The 21120-nt window shown below is 43.7% G+C and overlaps 1 protein-coding gene across 1 annotated transcript in view; it reads left to right on the forward strand.

Moving 5' to 3' along the window:
- Positions 1 to 10232: 10232 nt before the first annotated feature.
- PSMD9 (proteasome (prosome, macropain) 26S subunit, non-ATPase, 9) overlaps positions 10233 to 21120 on the forward strand; it is a gene marked incomplete at its 3' end in the record, with an annotated part of 13060 nt that continues 2172 nt past the window's right edge. The window contains exons 1-3 of the mRNA XM_008590758.1: positions 10233 to 10462; positions 14874 to 14976; positions 19929 to 20140. Coding sequence (XP_008588980.1) covers positions 10325 to 10462; positions 14874 to 14976; positions 19929 to 20140 — 453 coding nt within the window. The remainder of the gene's footprint in view (positions 10463 to 14873; positions 14977 to 19928; positions 20141 to 21120) is intronic.

A 21120-nucleotide genomic window follows, 5' to 3' on the forward strand; every position in this document is an offset into this window, starting at 1 on the left:
AAGAAAGAAAGAAAGAAAGAAAGAAAGAAAGAAAGAAAGAAAGAAAGAAAGAAAGAAAGAAAGAAAGAAAGAAAGAAAGAAAGAAAGAAAGAAAGGAAGAAAATGGAGGGTCAGAGAGGTGTCCAAGGACACACAGCTAATAAGTGACAGAACTGAGAATTGAATCAAGGCCTGTCTCTCTCCAAAGTCCAGACCCTAAGTCAATTCCAGCCATGCAGCTTGCTCAGATATTTAAAAATGCTTTGAGAATTATCTCCATGCCCAGCAGGAGAAAACCAATCTCCTGGCTTTCTTCCTTCAGACTCTGGAGAGGGCTCCTCTTCATTTGGCCTGTGGCCGAGTGGGAAGGGCAGGCTTGGCAGGAGCATCAGGTAGTCAAAGGAAGGAGGTAGAGGCCCAGTAGGCATGTGGGGGGGATTCTGTGGACTAGAGAGAGGCTTTTGTGTAGGCAGAGAGGAGTGATCCTGGATCCATCACACACTAACCGAGCAAACTAGGGTGAGTGATTTCACCTCTCTGAGCCTCAGTTCACTCATCTGTAAAATGGGAATTATAGTAATACCTCCCTCACATGAGGATCATCTGACCTAATGTATGCAGAGGGCTTTGCTTGATGTCTGGCACAAGGTAAGCACTCGGTGAATGATTACCAATTAGGTTTATTATTATAAAGAAGGTAGAAGGGTTTCAAATATCAGGATAGAGGGTTTGGAACTTATCTTTGAGGCACTGGGGATCTATTGAAGGTTTTATAGTAGAGTTGCAATATGATCAGAACTTTTTTTGACACCTGGCCGGTATGGGTATCTGAACCCGTGACCTTAGTGTTACCAGCACGATGCTCTCCCAAGTGAGCTAACTGGCCAGGCCATGGTCAGGACTGTAAAGCCTGCTCTGCTTTAGGTCAGCATAGGGAAGAGAGCTGAGCAGGGAACCCAGCTGTCCATAGCTGCTGTGCTTAGACCAGAGTGGCCCAGTGGTCTATTTGTGATTCTCTATTATGTCTGGGGAAAGTAAACAAACCAAGAAGCTTTAGTTACATTTTAAAGTTGGATTTAAAATCAAATGGCCCTGTGCTCTGCTTCCTAGAATCTATAACTGCAGATTCCCAAACAGACAGAACTAAAGAGGAATCAGAGGCATAAGCCCATGGATAGCCAGGCCCCACAGCTGTCCCAAGCAAGGGCTGAGATCGCAGTTGGGGACCAGAGGGGTTGAGGGCTGGCCAGGGTGCCCAGTTGGTCTTATTATCAGGGCTAGTGAGTGCAGCCGGGCAGGGTCATTGGGTGGGACTGGTCTTTATCTCTTGAGGCACAGAGCCTGCATGCCTGAGCTCTTTGGTCACAGGCTGCTGTATCACCAGGCATCAGTGAGGGCCTGGAGATCCAAAGAGTTGATGGTGTGGGATACAGGATCCCCAGGCCCTGCAGGCTGTGTGACCTTGGGCCACTCCTGGCCTCTCTCTGAGTTTCAAAATCCCAAACTATGCAAGCAGCAGGGGGCAGGGGAGCACTGGATCTGATGTGGTCTGACAGATGTTCTCTGTGCTTGGCTTTGGGGGCATCAAGGAGTGTCCTGAATATGCCGTTCTTACCTCTCCAGCATCCATTCCTCCTCTATCTAATAATAGCATCTCACTTTTCCCCAGGGAACCATCCTTTCCTCCTCTCTGTCCACGTGGTTTGGGGGGATGGAGAATGTGATCAGGACCGGCTAGTGAGAATCTCTGTGATTGGTCCAGCGCTGGGCACATGACCAGAACCAGCCAATGCGGGTTTGCCCTGGGACTTTTGTGTGATAAAGAGGCTCTCTCCAAGCTCTGGTTTTGCTGAGCTGAATGAATGGCACTGCAGTGACCATATCTGAGTCTGCTGAGGGAAAACATGCCTGTGGATAAAGCCAGCATGGAGAAAGCAGAGCTGAGAGAAGAAAAGCAGATTCCCGATGTCTGAGCAACTTGTTCCAGGCATGCTTCTGGATGAGCCAAAATGTTCCCCTTTTGCTTAAGCTAGTTTGATTTGGGTTTCTGGCATTTACAACCAAAGTCTTGACAAACACAGGACAACACCACCACCACCACCATCATCTATGAGCACTTATTCACTTTCAGACACCAAGGTGGAGACCGGAAGGAGCTGTCTGTTCCAGCACAGAGGAGAACTGGATTATTGATGTTGTTTAGAAATGCTAACACTAGATAAGAAAATTAAGTCGATAGAATTTCAGCAGTTTTTATTTTTAAATTCTCTGTAGACAATGCACCTCTGTGGTAGACACAAAGATACACTGTTCACAACCCCCTAAGGAGGGACTTACTGCACAGCCGCAGGGAGAGTGTCAGCTGTCACTTCCTATGGGATCTGCCTCATCCGCAGAGAGTTTGTCCAAAGCCACATCCTTCCCAAGGCAGCCCACATTTGGTGACTGAGCAAAGAAGGTTGGACTATTTTGGCCCAATGGGAGATGACTCTGTGATCAGTAAGTCCAGAGCCCCTGGTAGGTTTGGCCAAGGCCTTGTTGGATATCCAGCACCGACCTCTCCTCTCCCCAGTCAAGCTCCCCTACTTCCTTTCACCAATGTGGGTCCTTAGAATCATCTTGCACCCCAAGCTCTGTCTTAGCCTCTGCTCGTGGGGAACAAATGGTAAATCGAGAGCTCCCTTATTACCTGCACCTGGGTAGACAGAACCCACCACCACTCCCTCTTTCGTGTGCCAGTGCTGAGCACCGTACCTATTCTATCCTCTCGATTTACCATTTTTTCTCCCATTTTACAGATGAGGAAGTTGAGACTTAGGAAGAGGAAGACTTGCCCAAATAACTTATCCACCGTGGCTGGACAATGCTGAGCCAAGACTCAGATCCAGACCCCATTCATATCACTATGTTTGTAATGATCCAAACAAAACCAGTTCATGCTATCAAGATTTCAAGGCACATAGCATTCATGTGGGGAACACGAATGTGGAGAATACCATCTGAACTTTCTGCATCATGTTCTTAAGTCTAAAACAGGGCCTGGCAAACATTTTCTGGAAAGAGCCAGATGGTAAATCTTTCAGGCTTTGTGAGCCACAAGACCTCTGCTGCAACTATTCAACTCTGCTGCTGTAGCCTGAAAGCACCGTAGACAACATGTGAACGAGTTGGTGTGGCTGTGTACCAGTAAAACTTTATTTACAGAAACAGGCAGTGAGAAGAAAACACACAATAGTCCAGATTTAGATCAAGGGCTGTAGTTTGCCCACCCTGCCTAGACAATCAATAAAACAATAAGTCAAAACTTGGTTTGTAACACTTGCTGATTTCTGTGGTATAAATACTCCCTGTGGCCAATTTCAAGCTACCAACATGAGGTTGATGAACTTGGAGTTGAGCATGTGCAGTAACACATCACACGGATACAATAGACGTAAATAACCTCAAAAGCATAGGTAATACTCAAAACGTAGTAAAATCATCAGAAAGTGATGAGATTTGAGCATTTATTATCACTGTTTTAGTACATTGTATTTAGTTGTAAGTTTTGTTGTTGTCGTTGCTTTTTAACTTAAATTTTGAATATAATTTAATTTTGACTAATACTGTTTAAAAACTGGTTCACCAACTTCCTGAAGAATTGGCAGTGGACTGTAATGAGCCAGTAGGAGCTGCTCCACTGCTTTGGTTGCCCGAGGTTCAGGGGGTGAGAGGCCCCCATGATTGGGGAATGGGTAGGGGAAAGCAGTGGTCAGGGAGGCTGAGCAGCTGATGTGGCATCAAGGCTCAGGGCACATCAAAGGGGTTTTCTCTTTCCTCTAGGGCCAAACTGCCATTGCATCAGTAGCTCCATTACTTGCATAAGCCAAGGGTGAAATTACTCAAGACCAGCCATTGATCCCTTCCAGGCCAAGCCTGTGTCTTCATCACCACAATTCCCATGCTTGCAAACATCTCCCCCGCTTCAGTTTGGAGGGCTGACTTTCATTCCTGGCAAAGTCAATGGGAGAGTTAGCTTTGACCTCTGATTTCCTGAGTTGCCTTCAATATATTGTTTAACCTCTCTGAACCCCCTTTTTCCATTTCTGAAGATTGAGGAGAGCTGTCATGAGTCTTTGTTACCTACAGGGATAGGAGTAACTATGTGTTCAGGACTTTCATTTAATATAACAACCCTGTGAGGTAGGGATTATTATCCCCATTTTGCTGTTGAGGAAACTGAGGCTCAGAGAAGCTAAGTGGTTCATACTAATAGGTGGAGTTGCAATTTGTTTTTCCTTACCCCCAGTCCCAGTTTCTCATCTTTTCTGGTGCATTTCACTTCCTCCTGAGACTCTCAGGATTTCTACAAATGAAAGCAGTATGAGAAGCCACTAGCAAGGGACTTGAAACCTAAATGCCCCAGGAACCAGGAGAGTGACACAGAGAGAGAAGAGGTGGGTGGGATTGTGGAGAGTTACACCACCACGCTCTGTCAACAAGGGCAATAACTCAGCTCCAGCCAGTTGTTGACTGTGGGATATGGGCCCAGTTTGGTCAGATTTTATTCAAGAGAAGTTAGAAATTTGAATTTTTATGTGAAATACATTGATTAAAAAATTGTACTGTTTTTAATTCCATCTATATGAAATATCAAGAATAGGTAAATTCACAGAGACAGAATGCTGATTGGTGGTTGCAGGGGCTGGAACAGGGAGGGAGGACTGGGGAGTGACTGCTAAGGGGTATGAGGTTTCCTTTTGGGGTGATGGAAAGAAATGATCTGAGACTAGATAGAGGCGATGGTGGCACAACATTGTGACTGTACTAAATGCCCCTGAAGTTTTCACTTTTTTTTCTTTTGGTGGCTGGCTGGTATGGGGATCTGAACCCTTGACCTTGGTGTTATCAACACCACACTCTAACCAAGTGAGCTAACTGGCCAGCCCCCTGAATTTTTCACTTTAAAATGGTTAATTTTATGTTATGTAAATCTCATCTCAATGAAATAAACTATATTGATTTAAAAATTTTCTTTATGATTTTGTGTGTTTTTCGATATTGAGAAGTAGCATTTTTATTGAAGATTAACATCCATGAGAAAGTGCATGTAAGTCTACAGCTATGAATTTTTACACTTATTTAACCAGCTCAGATGTGTTTTATTTTGTTCTTTAAGACAGAATTAATAGAAGTTAATTTAGGGTGAAAAGAGAAAATACACATAATTAAGAGTAAAAAAAGGAAAAACAGGAGAAAGAAAATAAAAATATTCTTTTTTTTTTTTTTAAAAGATGACCGGTAAGGGGATCTTAACCCTTGACTTGGTGTTGTCAGCACCACGCTCTCCCAGTGAGCAAACCGGCCATCCCTATATAGGGATCTGAACCCATGGCCTGGTGTTATCAGCACCGCACTCTCCCGAGTGAGCCACAGGCTGGCCCAAAATATTCTTTGATAATCCTTCATTCATAAACACTGCCATGGGTGATCTGGGCATATCCCCCCAGACTACCTTCTAAAAATGTATAAACATATACAGATATGATACAAGAATACTTCAAACAGTTCATGGAAAAATAAAATTAAAAGATAATATGAATCTTTCCATGAACTTTTTGAAGGAAAAAGTACAAGGAAAACTTTGTGCTTTTCTGTAACATAATTTTTTGCATATACTCTGTAAACACTTCATTGTGTGTGTGTGTGTGTATGCTCATGTGCTTCATCAAAAGGCTGTACCATAATTTAACAAACTCCTAGAACCAAACATTATCAAGTCTTGCCATTAGAAACTGCCACTGTGGTGATCTATCTCACTTGAGGGTACAGTTTCATGCTTTTTACCAATAACTTCATTAAGTTACTCTGAATTAATAATTATAACTATCCTGTTTTAAAAAGATTACTTTCTCCCCTGCCCCACATTCTGCCCAGGTACTAAATATTAATTAACACCCTCACATGCAAGACCACCCACCTTTCTCCATTCTCATGCCATCATATGCAAGCATATGATATACACACATATGGGAGAGGTGACTGTTGTGTGGTTCTCCATATCTTACTTTTCCAAATGTTTAAATATTGTCAATTGTGCTGGATATTCCATTTGCCCATTCAAATCTCTCCCCTCCCGGCCCTGCTCTGTGACTCAGTTCCCATTGCTTTCAGCCAACCAGAGGCTCTGGGGGGAGATGAGACAGAGAGAGAGGTGGAGTATTTATCCCCTGGCTCCCTCCTGGCCAGATACTGGTTTAGCAGCAGCTGTGTCCCCCTATGGAAGGCTCCTGTTTGGTGGCTACAACTCTCTCTAGGCTCCCAAACTGCTTCCTTCCCTTGCCCCTTTAGATATCGGGTAGTAATGAACCCCCCATGCTTGCCAGCCCCAGGGGGCTTCATCATCCCTTATTTGCTCCCTTAACATTGCCCATGACTTTGTTAATAGCCCCTTCATTACACATGCCTCAGATATCCTTCTAAGGATGCCAGCTGTTTCATGATGGAGCCCTGAACTGATTCAGCAACTAATTAAAAATTCTTAAAAACTCTCAACGAGCCAAGTCACACAAATCCACCACTATTTTGAACCTTGGAGTCCAGCCCCTTGTTTGATAGATGCAGGTACTGAGGAGAAGAGAAGAAAACTGACTTGTCTGCCCCACTCCTAGGCCAGGGCTGAGATGAAACGTGGGAAGTCTGGTGAGTCGTTCTTCAGCTGGGCGGTGTAAATCAGCACCAACCAGCTCTTGCTAGGGCAGTTCTAGCTCCCTGGCTCCACTTTCCGATTGCACACCTCTGGGCTTTCCTCTGTTTTTATTTTATTTTTTTTAAAGATGACCGGTAAGGGGATCTTAACCCTTGACTTGGTGTTGTCAGCACCACGCTCACCCAGTGAGCCAACCGGTCATCACTATATATAGGGATCCGAACCCGTGGCCTTGGTGTTATCAGCACTGCACTCTCCTGAGTGAGCCACGGGCCGGCCCTTGCTTTCCTCTGTTCTGAAGTGAAGATGAACAAGAGACGGATGTTTGAAAGAGGCAGACAACTTACGCTCTAGATTTTGGCAGGTTTCTGAAACAAAGACTTTGTTGGGCCACCTATGGCCACTGCAGGTAAGATGAACCAGAACAACCAGAAAAGGAAGGGGCAACGATTGTTCTCAGCCTGCTCCCCTGCAGTCCTCAAAACACTCTGCCAAACATTTAAACATAAACAAGCTGGTCCACATTCTCTAAGAGACAAACTTAAGACAAACAGGGAAACGTGCACTTCACTATCAAGTGGAAAGTGTAGAAAACAGCCTAGCTTTGGGCAGGTCAGAGATGATTTCCAGGGGGGGTAATGTTCGAGCTAGATCTTAAAGCAGGAGCTGGAGTTAGCCTGGCCTGAGATGGTGTTCTAGGGAAGGGATAAGCAGGTGCTAAGACCCAGTGCTAAGAGAACAAGCAGTGAATGTGCCAGAAACTGCTAGAAGTTCAGGAGGCCTGGAACATAAGCTGTGTGTGTGTTTTTTTACTGGAGGGAGGGGGGAATGTAGGGATGGAGGGGCGTCTAAAGGCAAGCAGAGGTCAGAGGCTCTTGAAGGCCAAGAGAAGGGCACTGGAAAGCCATTAAAAGCTTTTAAGCAGCAGAGTGACAATGTCCCTCTTTGGAAACGTGATTCTGGCTGCTGTGGAGAATGGCTTAAAGGGGGCAACCTGAGACCAGTTCAGGGGCTGCTGCAATCAGGAGAAAGATTGTGGTGCCAGGGGCAAGAGTAGAGGTGGAGGTGATGGTTGGATTTGAGAGCTATGAAGGCAGCAGAAGGGACAAGATCTAGGTTTATTATAATAATGACAACAATATTGACAGTAACATAATACAGTGACTTAAACAGTAGCTCTGGTTTCAGACTGCATGGCTGGGAATCTTCTCCCTGCCCTTTTTATTTAGAAAAATGTCAAACCTCAGAAGAGTTGCAAGATAGTTTCCGTGAACAGCTATATATCTTTCACTTAGATTTACCACTTGTTACATTTGGCCTCTCCCTCCCCCTCTGTTATCTTTTTTTTTCTGAATCACTTGCAAGTTAGTTGCAGAAATCTTGATACCACACCTCTAAATATTTCAGCATTTATCTCCTTTGAATAAGGAGATACTCATATAATTACAATACCATCATCTTACTGAGGAAATTTAACATTGATACATTATAATTTAATGTAAAATTCATATTCAGATTTCACCAATTGGTCCAATAATGTCTTTTAAAGCGGCTGTTTTTCATTAAAAAAAAAAAAAAAAAAAAAAAAAAAAAAAAAAAAAAAAACAAATCCAGTATCCAGTCAAGGATCCTGTATTGCATTTAGTTATTGTGTCTCTTTTCTTTTTTTGGTCAATGTTAGAAATGTTAGCTTATTTATAAGAGATAATTGAATGAAATACAGGAGGCCCAATGTACTCAATTCTACTTTTTTTTTGTATAAAGATTACGTTTTAGCTTATTTTGAAATGAGATCAAACTTACAAAAAATGTTGCAAAGATAGTATAAAGAATGTTCATATGTTTTACCTAGAGTCATCAATTATTTACATTTTGCCACACTTTTTCATTTTATCTACTAACATATATTTGTATATATATATATTTTTTTTTCTTTCTCTTTTTTTTTTTGTGGCTAGCTGTTATGGGGATTGAACTCTGGACCTTGGTGTTATTAGCACCATGCTCTAACCAACTCAGCTAACCGGCCAGACCTAAAGACATCATCTTACATGTCCACAGTACAAGTATCAAAATCAGGAAACTTAACATTGGCTGGCTGGTTAGCTCAGTCAGTTAGAGCATGGTGTTATAACACCAAGGTCAGGGGTTCAGATCCCCACAGGGCCAGCCACACACACTATACTGTGTTCAAATTTCCCCAACCGTCCCCAAAATATCCCTTGTAACTTTCTTATTGGGGGGGGGAGGGTAGAACCAAGATCCAATCAAAGATCACACGTTGCAATTTGTTGTTGAATCTCTTTAGTTTTTATTTTATTTTATTTTTTGGTGGCTGGTGGGTATGGGGATCCAAACTCTTGATCTTGGTGTTACCAATACCACTCTCTAACCAAGTAAGCTAACCAGGCAGACTTACACTCCTACCCCCCATGTATTTCATAACATTGACCTTTTTGAAGACTTCAGGCCAGTTGTTTTGCAGAATGTCCCTCAATTTGAATTTGTCTGTTTTCCTATGGTTGGATTCAGGGCAAACATGCTTGAACACTACCTAGGTTAGGTTGTGTCCTTTTCAATGCAAAATATTAGGGGCACATGCTAAAACCTTAAGTTTGATCGTTTGGTTAAGCTGTAACTTTGGCTTCACATTTTGCTAGTTGAGCAAGTCGGTTATTGAGATGGTTTTCTCAGCTGTCTAATGAGGATAATAATAATCCTGGTTTCATGAGGCTGTTGAATTAATGTGGGGGTACTTCAAAAAGTTCATGGAAAGGTTCATATTTTTTGTTTTTCCACCAACTTTCTGAAATACCCATGTACGTGTAAGACACTTAGAGCAATGTTTGGCACATTGTATTTGATAAATAAATTACTATGATTACTATCATCACTACTATTTTTACTAGAACTTATAGAAACCTTAATATGTGAGAGGCACTGAGCCCAGGGCTTCACAATTCTTCATATTGCCAGCACCTAGGACAGTGTATAGCACATAGAAAGTAGTCAATGAGAATTTGTTGATAGAAGGACATCTCTTAGAGATAGACTGCTATCAATATATTGCACCATTTCACAGATGAGGAAACTGAGGCTCAGAGAAGTGAAGTAATTTATCTAATGTCACACAGATTGCAGTAAGTGGCAAGAGCCTGGATTTGAACCCAGGTTTATAGGGTTTATTAAATGAGGGATAAGGAGCCTGAATATGTTGCATAAAAATCCTCAAGGGCAAAAAAAAAAAAGCAAACCCAAAACCAAAAAGCTGAAAGGATATTAAAAAAAAATCCTCAAGGGGTATGTAGATGTGAAGAATTGAACTGCGGGGTCACGCAGAGTTCTCTGGCACATACATACTGTAGGTGCTCAATAAATGTTTGTTGAACGAACGAGGAAAGAAAATGAGTCAGCTAGGGAGAGATCATCCCCATCTCTACCTCCCCACGGTACTTCTGCCGGGTCACCACAGGCCCACAGGTTCGAGGAGGGTGTGGCTTCCGGTGACTCCGCCCCTCGGCGAAAGCCTAGTCCCTCGCTTCTCCTAGTCGCGAACGGCTTCGGTGTTTTGGCTTGCGGGCGGAGCCGTAGTCACAGCCTCCTCCGGCGTCAGTAGCCGGGAAGCCGGGTGTCCAAACTCCCCGGTAGAGGTCCACGATGTCAGAGAAAGAAGCCAGGCGGAGCGGAGGCCCGTCGCGGGCCGGTGTGGTGACTGTCGGCGACGTCCAGGAGCTAATGCGGCGCAAGGAGGAGATCGAGGCGCAGATCCAGGCCAATTATGACGTCCTGGAGAGCGTGAGTGTGGCCTCGGGGCCCCCGGGCAGGCGTGGGGGGCTGCCCAGGGCCTCCTGACTTGGCCCCCAGATCCGGGAGGACTGGGAGGCCAGGACGGGCTCCGCTTGGGAGCTCAGCTATGGTTTTTTTTTTTTACTCCCTGGGAGGCCCAAGACGCCTCAACTGCGGCCTCTGTCGGCAGCAGGCAGTGCAGGCAGAGGACGTTAACTAATACAGGACTGGCTTCTAGCAAGCGTTTATGGAGCCTTTACTGTGCTAGGCGCTGGCATGAGTGCTTTATATTCGCTAACTCATTAAATCCTCGCAACAACACTTTGAGGTGGATATGCTGTTATTTTCTCCACTTTAGGGAAGAGTAAACTGAGTTGTTACTTAACTTAAACCTGCCTAAGGTCACAAAGCTAATATGTTTGCAGAGACAGGGAGATAATCACCACCACCATGGATCCTTATTGAACGTTTACTAGTGTCATGTGCTTTGCTAACTACTGCCCATCAGAGCTTCTTAAACTTTTAGTGTGTATGTGACTCACCCCGGGATATTGTTAAAATACAGATTCTGATTGGGGCAGGGGTCAAATTCTGCATTAATAGCAAACTCCCAGCGATGCTGATGCCAGTGGTCTAAAGACCGTGCTTTAGTGACAGGTAAGGCGCGTTATCCTTATTGTAAGAGGAGGAAACCGAGGCACAGAGTGGGGCAAACCCTTGCCTAGGGTCATATAGTTAGGAAGTGGCAGCGGTGGGTCTGGTTCCCAAATCTGTCTGGCTCCAAAGCTGATACAAATTTTCTTATGCCATCTAGTGTGAAACCACAAATCAATTTGCAGAGGAAGAGTAAATTAATTACACCCAAATAGGGTGGGATGGAATGCATTTTAGGTGATGGGAGTAAGGTGAAGTATTATATGGAGGCCAGGAAACCCTTTTACTGGGTGCTGACTATATGCCCGAAGGGTGCTGGTTTGTGTGTATGTTATGTAATGAAATCCTCACAACTACCCTGTAAAGTTGGTATGTGCCTCTGAAGCTCAGAAAGGGGAAGTCACTTGCTCAAAGTCAGAAAGTGAGATTCAGACCTCAGGCCTGTTTAATCCATAATCAGTGCTTTGAAGTAGGTTGCCAGAAGTTTCTCAAACTTTAGTTACTTTTCTCCTACAAGCAGGATGTTATACAGTATCCATATGCCTTTTGTACTGTTATTCTCTTGATATTTTTCTTTAAGTTGACCCACTCTTTTACTTCCATAAATTTATCTTAAAAGGAAATTTTATAACTCCAGTGTATATGGAAAATAAGAATCTCTTCCCTTAAATATAAGGTAGAAATGCTTATCAAGGTGTTACAATATGGTGAGTGCTTCTAGCTAGCTACTGTTGCTAGTTGAAGGCTTTAAGCCTGTTCTATGTTTGTTTAAAAAAAAAAAAGTGGAGAGCCACAACTATGAATCTTTTAGAATAAAGCATAGGAGTAAATCTTTGTGACCTTGAATTAGGCAAAGCCTTCTTAGATATGGCACCAAAAGCAAAAGCTACAAAAGAAAAAATGATACATTGGATTTCAAAATTAAAAACTTGTCTTTCAAAGGACACAGTTGAGAAAGTGAAAAGACGAGCCACAGAATGGGAGAAAATATTTGCAAATCACGTACCTGAAAAGGGGCTAGTATGTAGAATTTAGTAAGAGCTCTTACAACTCTATAATAAAAAGACAACCCTATTAAAAAATAGACAAAGGATCTGAATAGACATTTCTTCAAAGAAAATATGGTCAGTACAAATGGTCAATAAGCACACGAAAAGATGCTGAACATTATTAGCCTTTTAGGGAAATGCAAATCAAAACTGCAGTGAGATACCACTTCACACCCTCAGGGATGGCTGTAATCACAAAGACTGGTAATAACAAGTATTAGGGAAGACATGGAGAAACTGGAACCCTCCAGCATTGCTGATGGGAATGTAAATTGGTGCAGCCGCTGTGGCAAACAGTGTGGCAGTTCCTCAAAAGGTTAAACACAGAGTTACCATATAATCCAGCAATTCTGTTCCTAGCTGTATTCCCAAGAGAACTGAAAACATATGTCCATACAAAAACTTGTATCGAAATCTTTATAGCAAAATTGTTCACAATAGCCAGGAAGTAGAAACAACCCAAATATCTACAACTTATAAAGTGTGGTATATCAATATAATGGGATATTATTCAGCAATAAAAAGGAATGAAATATTGGTACATGCTATAACATGAATAAACCTTGAAAACATTATGCTGAGTGAAAGAAGTTAGTCACAAAAGACCACATATTGTATGATTCCATTTATGTGAAACGTCCAGAATAGGCCAATGCAGAGAGATAGAAAGTAGTTTACTGGTTGCCAGGTTATGGGGGAAGTGGGGAATGGGAGTGACTGCTGTTGAGAATGAGGTTTCTTTTTGGGGGTGAGTGTGTACTAAAACTAGTTGCAGTGGTGGTTGCACAACTCTGTGAGTAGACTAAAAGCCATTGACTTGTACAATTTAAATGGGTCAATTATATTGTATGTGAATTGTATCTTAATAGAACTGTTTTTAAAATGGAGGGGCCCAGAGATAGCAAGTAACTCTGGGTGTGTTGTAAAGACCAGCACTGAATGGGGACTTTCTCTTTGATCATTGAAGGATTAAAAACAACTAGAAAAGAAATAAGTATTTTAGATTCAGGGTTATTTAATGCCCTGTGTGTGAGCCGCCTGTGGTATGAGTCCCACACTTTGGGAAGCAGTATCTTATGTGGTATTGATTCTCAAAGGCCAGGCAACTCAGTCTTTGTGGGAAGGCAGGAGATAGATGCAGGTATTTAACCCTTGGCACATGTATGGAGAATCTATAGAGTCCTGTGCTAAGGGTATATGTAGAACCCTTTCCCCCCAACACGAGATGGTAGGCTTGAGTGTAACTCAGAGGCTTCCAGAGAGAAAGGGAGAAAAGTGAATGGAATTCCTCTTCTCAGTGCCTGTGTACACTGGGCAGCTTGTACCTGGACTGACTAATAATTACAGACACCATTTATTACTTTCTATGCATAGTAGTTTCCTAGGGCCACCATAACAAATTGCGACAAACTCGGTGGCTTAAAACAACAGAAACTTACTCTCTCACAGTCCCGGAGGTGAGAAGTCTGAAATCCAGGTGTCGGCAGGGTTGGCTCCTTTTGGAGGCTGTGAGGGAGAATCTGGTCCATGCTTCTCTCCTAACTTACGGTGGCTGCCGGCAGTCCTTGGCTCGTAGCTGTGTGACTTCAGTCTCTGCCTCCATCTTCACATGGGCGTCTTTCTCTGTCTCTCTGTCCCAAGTCTCCCTTTGCCTTTTTTTAATAAGGACATTGGTTACTGGATTTAGGGCCCACCCTAAATCCAAGATGATCATATCTCAAGATCCTCAATTACATCTGCAAAGACCTTTTTTCCAAATAAGGTCACAGTCATAGGTTCTGAAGATTAGGATATGGACATATCTTTTGGGGGCCACCATTCAACCCACTACACTATGTATGTGCGGGGCACTGTGCTAAGCACTCTACTTATGTCAACTCATTAGTCGTAGCAATAGGTAGTAAGGGAGATGAGTGCTATTCCTCCCATTTTATAATTGAGGAAGCTGAGGCTTAGAAAAGGGAAGGTCTGAGCCAAGGATACCCAGTTTGTACAAATCAAAGTCTAACGAACAGCAAAGCCCCTGCCCTACACCATGTGATGTGTTTCATTGCTTTTGTGCACTGTCTTCTGACTTACGTAGGAAAAGACTTTAAAATGTTAGGACAGATGTATTGTTTTGAATAGGGAATATATTCCCATAGTCAAAGTTCAAAACATACAAAAGGATATGAAATGAAAAGTCTCTCTCCCTCCCCTGTCCCCAGCCACCCAATTCCTCTCCCTGGAGGCAATCAGTGATATCAGTGTATCCTTCCAGGGATGAAGAGCTTCTTTGAAAACGCTTTTAGATCTTTTTATTTTCAGAAGAATCAAAACCCTGCCACAGCTGGATGCTCTTTGGAGTTTTCACTCCCCTCCAGCTTCCAAGGCCACCTGCCAGGTGTCACCTGCCCATAAGAAGGAGGGTTTGGAGAAGCTGAGGAAGAGACTGGCCTTGGGATGATGCTCAAAGGACTCTTTGGTTTTATCTGCACTGTTCTAACCTTGAAAAAGGAAAATGTATGTGTGCATTACTTGTGTTGTTAAAGATTCATTTAAACAATAGTGCCCACCTCAGGTAGTTGTGAGAAGATGTGGGTAAAGTGTCTGGTCTGTGCTAAATGATCAATATGTGGCAATTTTCATTACTGCTGCCTTTATTATGACTGTGAAGGAAAAAGGTCTGGAGATGTTACACCTGTTAATTCTTGTTAAACCATGTTTCTTCTTTCCAGCAAAAAGGAGTTGGGATGAACGAGCCGTTGGTGGACCTCGAGGGCTACCCCCGCTCAGATGTGGATCTGTACCAAGTTCGCACTGCAAGGCACAACATCATCTGTGAGTGGCCCTCAGGGGACTGTCCCCCACCTTGGAGGTGGGGGGTGCTGAAGGCACACAGATGAAATCACCAATATTTGATACTATCTGCTGCCCTCTCTTCTGCCTTGATGGGATTATCTCATTGTCCCCGTCAAGGTACTGAGAACCAGGAGAATGGGTTCCATATTCGTGGTTTCACTTTTTCATTTTGTTTTTAAGAACTTCATTTCATTGTGGAAATTTTATTGAAATAACAACAGAAACCCAAGTCCAATATTGCTTACAGTCCATATCTAATCCATTATGTGTGTGTTAGGAAATAGGTTCAGCTGTTCATGATATGATCTGACTATGGTCACTCAAACATAAAAGATACAAAATGTCTCTTAGTAGGGACCCTTGGAGGTAAGCAGTGCAGGGCTGGTCAGCAGAAACTCAGGCTGTATGTCCGTGTTCAGGGGCACAGTGCATGTTCCAGGCGGGAGGAAAAGGAAGGAAGAAGGTAGGAAGAGCAAAAGGTCCTATGCCAGCTAGAACCCCCTTTTAAGGATCTTTCCTGCAAGTTCTACCCCTACCCCGTGTGTCATTTTTTTTTGCTTTTCCCTCATAGGCTCTTCCGCCTGTAAGAAAAGCTGGGGAATGTACTACACTCCTATGTCATTATCCTATATAAAATCTTTTATGTATTTTTATTCGTTTTTAACTAAGGAACTAGCAGAGAGTAGAAGTTGGGTATATCAGCTTTCGGTTTCTGCCATGACAAATGACAGCGGACCTAGTGGCTTAAAACAACACAAATTTATTATCTTTCAGGTCTGGAGAAGTCCAAAGGGGGTCTCAATGGACTAAAATCAAGGCGTCAGCAGGGCTGGCTCCTTCTGGAAGGTCTAGGAGAAAACCTGTTTCCATGCCTTTTCCAGATTCTAGAGGCTGCCCACATTTCTTGGCTCCTGGCCCTCTTCTATCTTCAAAGCCAGTGGTCTCATCTCTCCAGTCTCAGATTCTGTCATCACATCTCTTTCCCTCACCCTCCTGCCCCCCTCTTTCATTTACAACAACCTCTGTGATGACATTGGGCCCACCTGGATAATCCAAGATAATATTCCTGTCTCAAGGTCCTCAATTTACTCACACCTGCAAAGTCCCTTTTGCCATGTAAGGTCACATATTCAGAGGTTCTGGGGATTAGGACATGTCCTTGGGTGCCATTATTCACCCTACTATAGATAGCAGCTAGCAGTCTCTATCACAAAGTTGAATTAGAAGAGAATTTATCATACTCATTTTTCAGTTAATGATTTCTTTTTTTTTAATTGAAGAACAATGTGTTTTCTTTTTTTCTAAAAACTTAATTTATTTATTATTATTTTATATTCTAAGATGTGGAGCAGTTGGTGGGGAGGGGGAGAAGGGAAAGGGAGGGAGATAGGGTGGGAGAAGGAAGAAGCAGGGGCATGGTCGAGGCCTGTAGCACCCCCCTCATTCCAGCAGGGGAGCCCAGGGGGCTTCTGGCAGCAGCTTGGTCGTGGCTGGACTGGATGTGGATGTGGGGGGGGTGGTCAAGGCCCTTGGCCCCTCCTGCTCTGGCTCAGGAGCCCAGGGAGCTTCTCGTGGTGGCCTGGTGGTTGTCGCTGGGCTGGATGCAGATATCAGGGGTGTGTGGCTGAGGCCCTTGGCCCTCCACCACCCCAACTTGGGAGCCCCGGGGGCTTCTGGTCCTTCTAGGTTTTATAGGTGTTTTTTTTTTAAGATGACTGGAAAGGGGATCTTGACCCTTGACTTGATGTTGTCAGCACCATGGTCTCCAAGTGAGTGAACCAGCCATCCCTATATAGGGATCTGAACCCACAGCCTTGGTGTTATCGGCACCACACTCTCCCGACTGAGACACGGAGCTGGCCCTATAGGTGTTCTTTGATGGTGTTAGACCTTTACTGGTTAATATCAGAAGTTTGTCTCTGATCTGTGAGTTTTTTGTTTTTTCTTTCAGTTCTGTGTTGGATTATTCGCTATTCCCACCACTTAAACTCTGCACTGGAACTAATTTGTTGTCCTTTGCTTACTTATAAAATGGGGGAACTTCCTGTGGGAACCAGCACTTGAGCCCTGTGGTTGAGCTAAATTGTTTCTTTGCTGCTGATTCTCTGGGGAAGTCTTTTTGTGCAGCTCAGGTTTTAATTGTTGACCTGGTAAGCACTTCTGGGTCTTGTGAGATCCGGTACACCTGGGTTGTGTGGAAACTCTGGTCTGAGCCTGCGTCTTTTCAGCAAACTGCACCCCCTGCAGTTCTGTATTCCTGACCAGTCTCCATTGAGTGGGCCTGTGCTGATTGGAGGGCAGATCAGCTGTCCATGCTATGCCCCAATGTTCCCCCAGTGGGCCCATCTCCGCCCATACTCCAAACACTTCCCACAGGATGGGCCATGTGCTGGTCCCTTGGGATGATTCACTGGCCTCTGAATGGCTCCTTTTATGAGTTGTCTATGGCTCCTTGCTCCTATATGGGTCCACGGGAGCCCTGTTGGTGGTCTTGCTGGCCTAGGGTCCGCCAAGGTCCTCTTCTCCCTTGCAGTCTCCAAGCAACTTCATACAAAGAGCACAGCATTGGCTTTTGCCAGCTCTTGCTCTATGTGCTCACCGTGGCCAGCCGTGAAATGGCTGGGGCTCCAAATGGTTGAAGGAGCAGTCCCTTCCTTCTCTCATCATGGCTTCTCCTGCCTTCACGAACTCTGTAGGTCTCTCCTGCTCTTCCCCTGAGCTCTAGTGGCCCTAGCTTGGCAGTTGTTACTTTTTAATAATTGTAAATTTGTTGATTGTGGGAGAGAGTGACACTGGGGACTGTCTATTCCGCCATTTTGATATGAAGTCTGATTTTAATCTGTTTATACCTTGTCCTTCTGCAGCATGTTTTGATATAAGGATATGCTTCTCAAACTGGGGTCCAGGTAAACCCTAGGGTGGGGTACAGCTTATGATGCCAAAGTTTCCTCAGAGCCACAGTATGATTATAGAGCAGCTTCTCAGAGCATTACTTTTCCATGAAGATTTGGGGAAAAGAAATGTTTCATTGTTACATTGGGGAAAACCATGTTAGGACAATCAAGCTTGAGGGAAGTTTGGGGCGTTTGGCTAAACTTGTAGACTCCGCGCAGATGTAGCCCACTTGTTTCCACAGTTAGGAGGACTCTGGGGGAAATTTGACAAGTGCTGGGCTGCAGTGTGAGGGAGGGCGCTGACTTATTTTTCTCTAAAAGGTTAGCCTGATGTCCCAGTGTCATTTATATAATAGTCCATTCTTTCCCCACTAATCAATGCTGGCAGTATTACATATTAAGTTTTTAATCATGCTTAGGTCTATTTCTGGGCTTTTTACACTGTTCCATTGGTCTGTTCTTTGGGTGCTAATATCACACTGTCTTAATGACTTTATTACACTTAAGAATCTGCTTGAGCAATTGTTCCTTATTGGTTTTCTTTTGAAAAACTATTCTCACAAGTTTATTTTATTTTTAAAAATAGACGTTGTTTTTTAGAATTGCTCTAAATTTGTGTAAAAATTGGGAAAATAATACAGAGAGGTCTCACACACTCTACACAGTTTTCCCTATTATTAACAGCTTATATTAGTATGGTACTTTTGTTACAATTGCGAATTTGTTTTTTGAAGTATACAGCAGAAACATTTTCTCTGGGGGGGAAAATTTGAATTCTGTTTAGAATTGTAATATATTGTAAATAAAGTCTTTCATTTGTTACCCAACAGCTGTATATTGAATACTTATAATGTGCCAGGCATTGCTGACAATACTGGGAACCCTTATGGACCTTATCATGTGGGAGGGGGCCTTTTCTAGGTAGAGGGTGATGATATATTATATACCAACACCATTTTAAGTCTTCCTGCCTAGGTATGTGTCTCCACTTATTCAAATCTGTGTTCTTTTCTCTTGTCTGCTCTTGTGGGTTGAGTACCTAAGTCCCACAGTACCTGAGGGCCCTGCCTTTGCTCCAAACTGACAAGGGCAGGGGAACCAGAACAGGCAGCCCAGCAAACCTACAGTTAAAGGCACCTAGAAAGTCTGAAAATCTGCAACCTGCAGATGCTTGACAGGGTTGGCTGACAGTGCTGATCTGCTCAGGCTTTCTTTGAAACTCCTCACAGGGTATTGTGTGAGTGATCTGGCTTGAAGAAAGGTGCAGAATCTGAGCAGTGGGGGAGGTTGTGTTTAGGTTAAAAAAAGAAGTTATCAAAATGCCAGTTGTTGGATTGGCCTGCAGACGTGACTTGTTTGATTGGCATGGTAGTCCACATTTTGAATTAGCTATCAATACTGAAAAATCAGGATTTCACCCAAAAGCTCCCAAATTCCAGCTTTTCTAGAAAAACCAGAGATTTCGTAAGACTTGCTCTGCCTCTCAAACCCGCGCACTTGGCAAGAGCCCAGTAGCAGGGGTGCCGTTTAGCTAACTGCCTGTTACCTCTCCCAGACTGAATGTTTCAGTCATGTTTTACTATGTGTATGCATCATTTTTTCTTCTAGAAGATTTAAAAGAAAATGAAATCTTCCTTCCACCCAGCCCATGTCACTCACTTGCATGACCACCGCTTGCCCCTTGTGTGCATCTGATTTCATGGCTGTGGGGTCAATTGGATGGTGTCTTACTTCTGCTCACCTTTCAGGTCTCAGTGGGGATGACCCCTAGACTAGCAAGATCAGGCTCCCCTGCTGGCTAGGCCTTCATGCAGTCCTCAGATGTTATTGTAATTATTTGTTCCATAGCTGCTTTCCCTTGCTAGACTGCAAGCTTCATGGGGTTAGGGCCTATGTCTTGGTCATAGATATGTCCTCAGCCTCTACCCTTAAGTCTGGCCTTTAATAAGTGCTCATTAAATATTCAGTGAATGAATGCAGGAGTCTTGTGTCCTTGGCTGTCTTTCTTTGCTCCTGAAATGGTGGTTCTCATCCCAGGCCTGCAGAACGATCACAAGGCAGTAATGAAGCAGGTGGAGGAGGCCCTGCATCAGCTCCACGCTCGTGACAAGGAGAAGCAAGCTCGGGACATGGCTGAGGCCCACAAAGAGGCCATGAGCCACAAAGTGGGCCAGAGTGAGAGGCACAGCCCTCTTCAGGCCTTCGCCAAAGTGAACAGCATCAGCCCTGGATCCCCAGCCAGCATTGCGGTAATCCAGGGCCCAGCCACCCAAATGCACACCCAGGGGACATTGTGGGTCAGGTAGCCTTGCAGTGGGGGTGGGGCTGGGGGAGTGGGAAGACCTGAATTCATTTACTTATTCAGCATACACTTACTGAGGTCTGCTGTGTACAGGGGGCCAGGGTTTCAGAGAGGTTAGCCCTGCTGCCCACTAAACAGGTGGGGAGGATGCCTGTTCCCAGTGACGACTGGGTCACAAGACGGAAGGTGATAAATGTCCCAAGAGAGGAAAAGAGGATCTCTTCTTGGGGCTCATTTTAGCTGNAAAAAAAAAAATAGCTGCCATTTGCTGTAGGTGTCCTGCCAGATGAGTTATACATCTTACCTGGCATATTTAAAAAAATAACAGCATTATTGAGATATAATTCACATACCATAAAATTTACCCATTTAATATATACAATCAGTGGCTTTTAGTATATTCACAGAGCTATGCGTCTGTCACCACAATCAATTTTAGAACATTGGCTGGCCAGTTAGCTCATTTGGTTAGAGTTCAGCCTTTTTACCAAGGTCACGGGTTCAGATTCTGGTGCCAGCCAGCTACTGAAACAAACAAACAAAAAGGATAAAAAATTTTTTTAACAATATTTTCACTGTCCTAGAAAGAAACCCTGCACTACCTTGGCATCACCCCCTGATCTCCCATCTCCCCTAGCCCCTGACAACCACCAGTCTCCTGTCTGTCTCTGTGGATATGCGTATTCTGAGTATTTCATACAAATGGAATCATACATTATATGTCTGTCTTCTTTTACTCGGCATAATTTCAAGATTCATCCATGTTGTAGCATATATCAGTACTTCATTCCTTTTTATGGACAAAAAATATTCCATTGTATAGATAGACCACATTTTGTTTATCCATTCATCAGTTGATGGACATTTGGGTTGTTTCTACCTTTTGGCTACCATGAAGAGTGCTGCTGTGAACATTCGTGTACATGT

Source organism: Galeopterus variegatus, unplaced genomic scaffold (genome assembly GCF_000696425.1).
Source record: "Galeopterus variegatus unplaced genomic scaffold, G_variegatus-3.0.2 Scaffold6351, whole genome shotgun sequence".
Taxonomy (NCBI): domain Eukaryota; kingdom Metazoa; phylum Chordata; class Mammalia; order Dermoptera; family Cynocephalidae; genus Galeopterus; species Galeopterus variegatus.